The sequence below is a fragment of the Eimeria maxima genome, genomic scaffold, assembly GCF_000499605.1.
Source record: "Eimeria maxima Weybridge genomic scaffold, Emw_scaff60, whole genome shotgun sequence".
In the NCBI taxonomy this organism is placed as follows: Eukaryota; Apicomplexa; class Conoidasida; order Eucoccidiorida; family Eimeriidae; genus Eimeria; species Eimeria maxima.
This window is the reverse complement of record NW_013566632.1, coordinates 63,277-74,336: the sequence shown is the minus strand read 5'-3', so window position 1 is coordinate 74,336 and position 11,060 is coordinate 63,277. Positions and strand designations below refer to the sequence as shown.

Sequence of the window (11,060 nt, the reverse complement as noted above, 5' to 3'; positions counted from 1 at the left end):
TATATATATATATATATATATATATATGCCCATCTATATGTATATTCGTAACTGCGCATGTGTGTAAAAATCGCTCGGACGGATGAGCCTATACACAGCCGCGCCTGCAGTATCTCCACCATTTTTGTTCTGCTTTGCTTCGCTGCAGTGCTGCGCGCAGTCTCCACGCCGTGCCTGTTCTGCCCCCAGTGGTGACGCGGTGTGTAGGGATCCTCGTTGCTGCTGTTTCGTGCGGCTCTGAGGAGCACCGACGACGTCAAAAGCTAAGGCTTTATTTGTGCTACAGAGATAATCTGGGGAGCAGCCACAAACACATGCAAGGGCAAAATGCACGCACGGCCAAATCAGTTGTCTGAGGGGAGCTAGGATACGCGGGGACCCATATTTCACTGGGGTACGTGAGGACCCCTAAGGGGCCCCTAGGCATTTAGTTTGGGTACCAGTATGGGCCCCCAGGGTGCTGAGGGCTCGGACGCTCCTTAGCAGCAGATGCCGTATTTCGTGAAGTAGCGGGAGGATCAGCAGTTGCTTTTGCTGCTGCTGTGGATGCTCTAGCTGCATCTGGAGCTGCAACTCGTGCAGGAGAACCCCAGTCCAATCCTGCAGAGCAGCGAGAAGAGGCTCTCCATGCTGCTTGAGTCTACTGGCTGGGCGAAAATCTGAGAGGAAGACGTGTAAAAGCAGAAGCAGTGCATCGCGCAGGGCGCCTCCCCAGTGCTGCTGCTGCTGCTGCGGCGGCGCTTCTCTACCTGAACTGTGGAGCACCTGGGGAAGGACAGCCTGTGGGGAAAGGCGGACCATGAAGAGGAAGAACAAAGCATCATGAAAAACAGGCGTGTGCTGCAGCAGCAAAACAGTGCGAGCTGCTGCTCGAGGCACGGCGTGCCCTGTTGATTTGCGTGGGGACACACACACACCATCATCCACTGCCTGCGGCCGTGCGAGTCGCACTTCAACAGGTTCGCCTGGAGTTGTTTCTTCAAAGGTTGCTGCTGTTGCTGCCGTCAGCGATACTAAAAAGCGCAGTAGAGCTGCTACCAATTGCAGCGGTATCTCGGGGAGCAGAAGGGGTGCAACAAAGTCCTCAATGGACTCCTTATCGCTTCCTGCAAACGGCCCCCCCTTCGCATATGAGGAGCCTGCAGCAAGGGCAGCAAAAGCAAAAGCAAAGCCAAGTTGCCAGAGCAGAGAAAAGGAAACTAAAAGCCAAGAACCACTCTGCGAACGTCAGCTGCTGCTTCCACCGGCAACCGCAGCTACCGCCGGGTTGCGAAATGCGTGGTTGCCGAGCTGTAGCACCACCAGGATTCGCTCAATCCCCTTCTTGAACCACAATGAGGTGTGTAGTGTATGTAGAGCAGCTAAGGAGACTCACCTGAAGCTCCGTTTGAAAACAGAGGAGCGAGGCACCGCCTGTCTCCTGCCGTTGCTGCTGCTGCAGCCGCAGCGCCTAGACAGTCGAGCTGTGCAGACAGCAGTAGCATGTCAACAGGGTTGAGGCTCCACCGCAGGCGGGTAGAACCAGCAGCACCTGCTGCTGCTGCCTTGCCGTTGTTATTGCGCTGCAGCAGCTGGTGCAACCGGGGCCGCAAGGAAGCAGCAAGGACTTCAATGAGTTGCATTAGGGGTTGTGCTTCTACGCTGGACCCTAAGGTGTGCTGCAGCAGGATTAGGACGCTGCGCAGAAGACGCGGCGGCAACTTTTGCTGCCGGTTTCTGTTGCTGCTGAGCGAGTTGCACACGGAGTCCACCAAAGCAGCAACAACCCCAGCTTCTTGCAGGCGATGTCTCAAGAGGGCTTCTCCCGTCTCCAGCAACAGCAGGCCAGAAACTCCGTCCGTCTTCCCGCTGCTGGGCGCCCCCAACAGTGAAATTTGCTGCCGCGCAGAAATGCATCGATGCAAAAATTGGAGCAGCTGCATGCACACGCACCACAACTAGTAGCGGCCGCAGTAGTAACTCCATCAGCAAAGCAGTCCTTCACCGTGAGTACAGATGTTGCGCCTAATTACTGGTGCAGCTACTGCTGTGGTTGCCACTGCAGAATCTAGCGCATTAAGGTTACCAGGCTGAGGAGAGTCTGCTGCATAGAGCAAAGGCGCCACAAGGCACTAACTGCAGCAACCACTGCACCGAAAGGTAATGAAGCGGCGGCGGCAGCAGCAGCAGCAAACCCGTCCGGTGTGCAGGTACATGCTGCTGACAGCAGTTGCAAGAGAAGCAATACGCGATGCAGCAACAAATTGCCGCAGCTACGCCCACAGTTACTGACACTGAGTAGCGACCCCAAGCCCACAACACCATCGTCTCGCTGCTGCTGTAGCTGCTGCCCCAGGGACGGACCCTTCTGCTGGAGCCTCTGGCCACCCAAAGCAGAAGTAAAATTCAGTAGGGACGCTGCAGGAGCTCCGTGAAGAAGGCACTCCAGTGCTGCTACCAAATGGGAGGTTAGAAGCAACGGCTCCTCTGGCTTCCTGCTGCTGCTGCTGCTGTTCTCCGTGGGGAAAATGAAGCGGGTCCACGATGCAGCAGTTGCCGCAGTGGGGTGCCCCGCAAACAGTAGCAGCAGCAGCTCGCCAAGTGCATGCAGCAAACAGCTGTTGCGGTATTCCTGTCGGTTCTGCTGCAGCAGCAAGGCCTGTTGCTGCAGAGAAAAATCATTGCAGAATACAAAATCATCATGCTGCTCTTGCTGGTGCGGCTTCCTTGTGGGATTGGTGCCCGCTGCAGCTGGTCGAGAGGTGCAGTGTGCAGACAGCTTAGAGGCATTCATCGGACTACTGCAACAGCTGCTCGATGGGCGCCGCTGGTGCCGATGCTGCTGAATCTTCGGCGATGGGGATAAGAGGCCATAGGCTTTGCTACGGCCTCTTCCACTGCTGCCTGTAGGGCTTGCAGCAGCTGCACCAGCTGTCCCTGCTGTGCTGTGGCGCCTAGAACTTGGAGGAATCCGCTGGTGTATAGAGACAGCGCATGCAGCAGCAAGACTGCGGCAACGCAGCTGCTGCAATAGGAGACTAGCAGCGGCTGTGAACAGCCCCACTGCCATTCTCGGATCAGTAGGTATCAGGAATTGCTGCTGCTGCTGCTGCTGCTGCTGTGTATCCTTCGTGCGGTACATCTGCAGGTGTCCGTGTGGGAGAGGTGGCAGCAGCGGAGGCAGCAGAATGGGAGAGGCACTCGAGAACGGAAACCGGGCATCTGTCAGCTCCTCCACCTCCATACGGGCTTCTGATGATATAAAATACTTCAAAGATGAATCGTACGACAGCCGCAGCAGACACACAGCAAGTGCTGCTGCCTCTCGAGGCACCCCAAACGAGCTTGACGTGCCGATACAAGCGGGCTGAGACGCAGCACGACCAACAGCAGGAGCAGCAGAAGAAGCGTTAAAAAGCGTGAGGAGCAAACGCAAAGTCAAAATGGCAGTTGGCCTTTTACTGCAGGGTCGGTTCAGGCGTATGCACTCACCTGGAGGCACAAAACAATAAACAGCCACAATGAAGGAGAGGCCCAAAGATATTCAGCAGCAGCCCGCTGCGCAGCCGCCGCCGCAGCTGCTGCTGTTCCTGCGCGTGCCTTCTGCGGGGCACCTTGAAGCGTCTGCAGCAACTCGTTATCCAGTTGCTGCTGCTCCTGCCGCTGCCGCTTTAACTCCTCCCTATGCTGTAGCAGCAGCAGCAGGACTGACGTCTCTCCTTGCAGCTGATTCGCTACCTGCAGCGCCGTGTGTTCGTGCAACGCAACAAACAGCCGCAGCATGAGCAACAGAAGCTCATGGACAATATCAGCGACGACCCTCGTGCAGCGCCCATTTGCTACTGCCGGTGCTGCTGCTGCTGCATTCCGCCTGTCCTGCCAGTTCTCAAGCTCCTCCCCACAACAGCAGCTGCAGCTGCCGTTGTTGCTACGGAAAGGCCCCAGCAACAACATCGTCGCCGCTTGCACGAGTCTCTCTACATGCCCTAGCAAGAGGAATGACTCGGTGCCAGCTCTCGTCGTTTCAGGAGCATCATCAGCAGCAGCGCTGTTGCTATTGCCAAGCAACGGCCCAAGGGCGTCGGTTCCATCCAGAAGCGTCAGCAGCAACTGCAACGCTCTACAGCACTTAGTTATCTCCTGGATGCAAACAGAGCCCCCCACATGTGCTAATGCATTTGCTGCAGCAGTTAAAGCAGGGGCTGCGTCTTGTGTTCCCACCGCCGCAACAGCAGCAGCAGCAGTAGCAGAGAACGCTGCACCCTGAGAAGCTATATGGGCAGGCAACATCACCATGGGATGCGACTGTGGACACACTGCCGCAACAATATTGCTCAGGATACTGCTGCTCCCAGTGCAAGAAGGTATTCCTGTCTGGTCGGCATGCTGCAGGTGCTTCTGTGGCTGCTGCAGAAGCTGCAACAAGGGCCCCACGTGATCTTCGGCGGAGCAGCACAGGAGTTCAAGAGCTGCAATGAGGCCTTTTAATTGCGTCTTGTAGGACACTGCACCTAACGTGCTGCTGCTGCTGCTGTTGCACGTGAGGAAGGCAGCAAACGTGCGGTGTACGAATGAGTCACTTGCAACCCACTCATCCAGAGCAGCAGCAGCAGCAGCAACAGACGCCGGGCACCCTCCTCTTGTTCCTGCTTTAGATATGCCGCTGCCACACTTGCTGCCGCCGTTGCTGCTGCACCTGCTACTCCAGCGCAGCGTCGACAGACACTGAAGTGCCTCAGCCACCTCCCTACAACTTGACGAGCAGCAGCAGCAAAATCCTCCAGGCAACATACCCTCTCGCCGCAATAAGCGGTAACAGATTTCCGAACAGGTCCAAGAGTATACACGCAACAACAAGTCCTGCTCCTGCAGGTGCAGCTGGTGGTGCTGCTGCAGCAGGCCTGTGGCCATTTGAAGGCATCCACCCAAACAGCGCCAAGCGGCCACGCGGACCTCCGGATGGGCTTTGCGAATAAACGAAAGCATTAGCTTGACCTGAGTCTCGAGCAGCGCCTGCTCCTGTTGCTGCTGCTGCTGCACTTGCTGCTGCAGCAAGTTTATCTGGTAGTGGTCTTGTGCGATGCCTGCTGTGCCTGTTGCCGCTAGCTCCTGCCACTCTGCTGCCGCCTGAGCAGCAGCAGCAGCAACAACACCAAATGAGTTGTGCACGATACAGGCATTCAGACTCTCCAGCGCATTTGCTAGGGGTCGCTGCTCCTGCATTGATGCCTCATCCTGCGCTGTTGAACGTGAATGCAGCTGCAGCAGCTGCTGCAGCTGCAGTTGAAGCAGCACGCTACTGCTGCCGCTGTTGCTTAGTCCTGTTGCGAAGGCCCCCGATCGTAGCGTCAACAAATCGTCTATCTGCGCTCGAACCAGGCAAGTACTCCTGTTACTACTGCAGGGGCGCGGAGGAAGAGAGTGCGGCAGAGAAACAGCAGCAAGTTGCAGAGCCGCCCGGCGCAGCAGTGGAAGCTGCATAGACACCCCGAGGAGGCTCCCACAAAACTGCGAGAGGTTCGGGAGTTCCAACCACTTGCTGCAGCACTCGCATTCGCCGCCGATGATACTTCTGTTGCAGGGGCGGCAGCAGTTGCCGCGGCCCCCTGAGCCTGCTCCTGCAGGGGCCGCAGCAACTGCTGCTAGGGGCAGCAACTCTGTCAGCAGCTGCGTGCCCCGTAGCAGCAGGTCGATCTCATTGCTGCAAAGTGCAGCAGCACCACCAGAGGCCGGCTGCTGCTCCACCAATTCCCCCCATCCTGCACCCGTAGCTGCTGCGGTTTGCTCTTCACCCCCCAGCATTGTCTCTGCCACCTGCTGCGCCAGCTCCTGCAGGTAGGGATATGTGTACCGTTTCACTGCAACAGCAACAGCCCGTAAGCCCTTGGCAGAAGCTAGAGACAGAGAGCAGCAACAGCACCAGCGCGCCGTTTCTGCTGCTGCTGCAAGCCCTCGCCGGCGGAGGCAGCAGAAAGAAGCAGCAGCAGAGTCCCCCGGCAGCTGCAGCGCCGCCGCTATCTTCCTGCAGCAGTGCAACGCCTCGGCGTACGTAGCAGCATCAGAAGGCGGGTTACTGCCAGCAGCAGCAGGGGGAGGACTCGAAGCAGCAGCGGCGGTTGGAAGTGAAGAGCAGCTATCACCTAATCGCTGCTGCTGCAGTCGCAGCGGTGGTAGGGACCCCTGCAGCAGCGGAGGGTGAGATAAGACACATAGGAGTTTATTCAATGTGGGGTGGGCTGGCATCAGCAGCTGCTGCACTGTCTTGCGAGACAGGCTCAGGCGGACAAGGGAAAGTTCAGTTTTATTGTTTGTACTGACAGGAGAAGGCTCTGAAAACGCAGACTCCAAATACACAGGCTGCGAACGACAGAGACACACGCTGCACTCGGTCGCTGCTGCAGCTGCTGCTGTTGTTGCTTCATCTACTATCGCAGACGACGCTCCGGAAGATGGGCTACTCCACTTGCTTCTGTCTTCTATCCCAGGCTGACTCTCCTGCGGCGGGCGCGCTGTATTGTCTCCAGCAGCGGCATAGGCAGCAGCAGCAGCTGCTGCTGCTGCATTGAGAGCAGAACGATCGCTAACTAGCTGACTAGCCACGAGGAAAGCCAAGTCTTCGCTGCGGCTAGCCCACGCAGCTTGTGCTGCAGTGAAGCAGCTGAAGGTGGCCGTTTCCATAGGCAGCTCGACACGCAGAGACAACCACGTCGGCAGAAGCAGTCTGGGCTGCTGCCGCTGGTGTTGCACATGCTGTTGAGGCTGCTGATCCCGCAGGAGCGCTTCTACCTGCGGGTTCACCGAGCAACAACGGTGCGCCAGCAATAAAGACTGCTGCGGGTGGAACAGCAGAGCCGCACAGAGCTGCAGAAGGGCGAGGGACAAATTCTCTGGCTTGGAGAAACACAGCAACACCAAGGCGTCCCCAAGAAGGTGCCAGTACACCTCAAGTATGGGGTGCAGTAGAGGATCGCCGGGTGGCAACAGCAGCAGCGGAAGCGATAACACACGAGCTGCTCCAGCCAGCAACGCGTACTGATCCTGCTGCTGCTGGTGCGCATGCAACTCTTGGTGTTGCAGAAGCTCCTGCAGTTGCTCCTGCGACTGCACTGCACGGCGCAGCAGTTCAAGCATTGAGAGAAGAAGGGGCTCCTCTGCACCACTACAAGATGCAGCGCCCACCTCCGCCGCCGTTACAGCAGCCGAAGCAGCAGCAACAGCAGCAGCAGCAGCTGTGCCTCCTTTTGGTAAGTACTCAGGCAGAGCTGCGAGCAGGGAACAGCAAAGGTTGCGCAGGAACGACATCGCGTGCGCATGGCTGGAGTAAACATACACCTGAAGAGTATCCAAAGACTCCGTCCGGGTTGCGGCACAAAGGCGCCTATTGGCAGCAGCAGCACAGAGGAGCTGCACCTCTGTTTCATCCAACAGCTGCCCACAAACCTGCCGCTGCTGCTCCTGCTTCCGGTCTGCACACAGCCTCAAGGCTGTGCCGACGGGATCCGTCAGCAAAGGACCAGACAGCTGCAATAGCCGCTTCAGGGATGCTGCTGCGCTCTGCCGCTGATGCAGAGACACAGAAAACAGACGCTGCAGCAATAGGCGATGATAGAGGCGCTCCTGCTGCTGCAGCAAGCAGCTGCTGCGCCCTTGCTGCTGCAGTGCCCTGCTGCATTCTTCCAGAAGGCAGGGGTCATACATGTCAATGAGGCAGGCGCAGGCGCGCAGCACCTCCTGCTGCTGTTCTTGTTGTGGCTGCTGCTGCAGCAGCAGCAGATGTGTGGCGGCCTTGCAGACGAATCGACGCGGGGCGTCTCCCATGAGGGACACCGCCTCTATCAGACAGTCAGGCTGCAGTAGTAGCGAGGGGCTATTGTCCACGCTGCTACAAGCAAGGGAGCAGAGCCTGTCGCACGCCCACTGCTGCGGACACGAGAGCAGTAGCAGCGCGCCAAAGAGGTGAGCAGACACTCCACAGCCACAATTGAGACCAGGCATATCCCCTGATGCTCCCACCGCTGCTGCTGCTTCTGCTGCTGCTGAGGTTGTGTGGTCAACAAGGTCTAGCAAGGCAGCTTGCAGGTGTCTGTGGCCACTGCTGTTGTTATTGCTGCTTCCAGGTGCCGCTCCGTCGCCCTGAAATGTCGCCAGTAGCAGCAGCTCGAGCACATCTGCAACGACTCCGCTTGGGCTGTTGGAGTGTCTGCTGCGGCTTCCCAGAGCCCTTGCGACCTGCTTGAACACGCACATCCTGCTGTTGCCCCTGCCACCGTCCTTTTCGTTGCTGCTGCTGCTCGTCTGAAAGAAAGTCGCTGGGGAGGGTTGCTGCACACTGGCGTGTGGCCTAGAAGCAGGTGCAGCCGGTGCCGCAGGTCGAGCTGCAGGACCAGCAAGACGTTCCACGAAGGTGACGGAAGCGACAATATACAGGCCGTCTCTAAGGGCCTTGGCACCAGCAGCGGCAAACAAGAATTTCTGCTGCAGCTGGTGCTCTTCCTGAGACAGCGGTTGCTGACTCTGCAGTAGCTGCTGTTGCTCTTGCAGCAGCTGATCTAGCTCAAGGTCAACACCACAGGAGTCAAGCAACAGGGGCAGCAGTAGGGGACGAATAAGGGGAAGAGAGGACCGTAGCAGCAGCTGCAGTAGCAGCACGTCGAGACCCGCAGCAACGACCCAATTCATGCGAGGCTGCCCTGGAGGCTGGAGCAGCAGCAGCTGCTGCAGCAAGTCAATCCATGCTGAATAAGGCATACCACCGCAGAAGCAAAGAAGTGTACCTTTCCCTCGGATGCATAACCTTCGGAGTAATCTTCAGCAGAAAAAGCAAGGAAGCAGTAGCAACGTGACAAGCAGCAGCAATGGAGCAGCAGCACAGGTGCAACAACAGCAATCGGTGTAGCAGCAACAGCAGTACGTGCAATAACACAAGCAGAGGAACTAACTCATCCACATCTGGGCAGTAATGGTTAGCCATTCAAGCGAAGAAACATGTGCAGCAGAAAAACCACGTTTTCCCAGCTGCAGCAGAAAGTGCGAGTTGTACCGTCTTGGCGATCGTTGAGAGGGCGAGAGATGAGTTGTGGGTTGATTGCGTTTATAGGAGGGAACCCGCCGCTTTTGGGGGTCTTGAGCAACAAATTTCTCAGCGTACCCTCTTGCGGCAGCACTTGCAGCTGCTGCTGGAAGTACTCGGAGGGAAACAGATGCGTTGCTGCTGCAAGCAGCTCACGCCCAGCCTGTAACAGCTGCTCATCAGAGAGGGGGCACCACGTGGCTTGGCTGCTGCTACTACTGCTACTGCTGCTACTGCTACAATGCAGTAAGACCGCAACGTCTGCTGCAGCAGCTACGAGCCCCGACGAAAGTGGCATCACTTGGGGATGCAGCAGCAGCACATGATGTTTTAACACACAAGCAAGAACATGTGAGAGAAGATCGCAGGGAGAAGAAGGAATGAGGCACCGGCAGCTGTAGTAGGCATTGCGGAGTTGCTGCTGCAGCTGCTGCACCTGCTGAGGCCGCTGCTGGGTGTTGGTGCTGCAGCTGTGCCGCAGCAGCTCAAGAACATGCCGCGCCAGTTGGCCCGTAGCAACATAGCCGAATTCTGGAATTTCCATAGAATCAGTAAGAGGCTCTAGCAAGGCCTGGGAGGCAACAACAACAGCAGCCCCAGCACATTAGAAACGGGAGGGAAACCCGACAAAATTGCTGGCACCAGCAGCAGCAAAAGATTCAGGAGCAAACATTGGTGCAGGGGCAGCATCAGCAGCAATTTACCAGAATATTTAAGAAGCACGCAGCAACAGCAACCACAGCAGCAGCTTCATTAGCAACAGCAGAAGCACCAGCACATATACCTCTCGCAGTTTATGCAAAATTTTCGTTTGCGCCTCCAGAACAGCCACTGCAAAATCAGGAACGGATGCTGCACCTTCTGTTGAAGCTGCTTTTACGTCCGTTGCTGGAGCTGATTGAGCTGCGCAGAAAGGCGTTCCCTTCCAGCCACTGCAACGCTTCTGCAGTGCTGCAGCCAGACCCCACAGCAGGGATGTTTGTTCCGCCTCATCTTTCTGGTGTCGCTGTTGCTGCTGCTCGTGCAGTAGCAACAGCAAGGAAGGCGGAAAGTCCTTCAGAAGGTCATGAGGCAAGGACCTGCACAACTGCTGCACAACCTGAGGTTCCAGGGATGCAGATGCAAGAGCCGATCTGCAGCAAACACCAGCAGCAAGAACTACCGCCCCGTCAAGAGGCATCCACCGCTCATCCCACAGCATCTGAGCTCAAAGAACTACAGAACAAGAGCGGTACTCATCAGAGCATTTCGGTCCAATTCAAAGCAGAAACAACGGGGGCGGCAAATCAGCAACTGCAGCACCAACAACAGCAGTAGCAGCATATGAGACCACAGCAGCAGCACGGGAGGCTGCAGCAGCAGGCTGCAGCAGCCGCAGATTCTCACACTGTGCCTTTGATCAGACAAATATCTGCCGCGCTACAAAGTTGCAGCTTCTTCTCCACTAGGTTCACGTTACTGTGTGTTGCTGCTGCTGCAAATGCTGCTGCAGGTTCTGCTGGTGGTGCATCTTCGGCCATCGACGTGGCGCAAATGACCCGTTGAGAATACTTGTGTGGCGCATCAGCAGCTGAGACATCAGCTGCAGCAACAGCAGCTGCATCAAGGCCCGAGGACTGAGCTGCCGCCGCTAGACGGGATCTGCTGCTGCTCGGCATCTTTCGCGTGCACTTGCATGCACTGCAACTGCAGCAGCAGCAACAGAAGCAGCCCTTCCATGCATCCGAGAGTAGGTCCCGTCTGCAGGAAAGAAGTTACTCCACGTGCAGCAGCTGCTGCCGTCCCCACTGCTGTGTTCCTGCTGTTCTTTGACAGGTGGACAAACTTGCTGCTGCCGTTCGTATTGCTGGTGCTGCATCTCTCGATTGCACTGGTGAGGCAGTCGCTGGATCAGCAGCTGAAGTGCTAATGTTGTTGCTGGAACGGCAGCAGCCGCTGCCTCACTCGTCGTTGCAGCAACGACCGCTGGGCCATGCCTGCGGCTGCAGGAGCTGCTCGTGTCTCTGGCGCA

The 11,060-nt window shown here is 57.1% G+C and overlaps 1 protein-coding gene across 1 annotated transcript; it reads right to left on the bottom strand.

The window, feature by feature from the left end:
- Positions 1 to 408: 408 nt before the first annotated feature.
- Positions 409 to 10,707, bottom strand: EMWEY_00009300 (hypothetical protein, conserved; the record flags this gene model as incomplete). The annotated part of the gene is made up of 8 exons (XM_013482390.1): positions 409 to 1,139; positions 1,376 to 1,877; positions 2,273 to 3,346; positions 3,472 to 8,714; positions 9,020 to 9,282; positions 9,439 to 9,620; positions 9,834 to 10,182; positions 10,436 to 10,707. 8 exons carry the CDS (start codon positions 10,705 to 10,707, stop codon positions 409 to 411), a joined length of 8,616 nt encoding a protein of 2,871 aa, XP_013337844.1.
- Between the last annotated feature and the right edge of the window lie 353 nt (positions 10,708 to 11,060).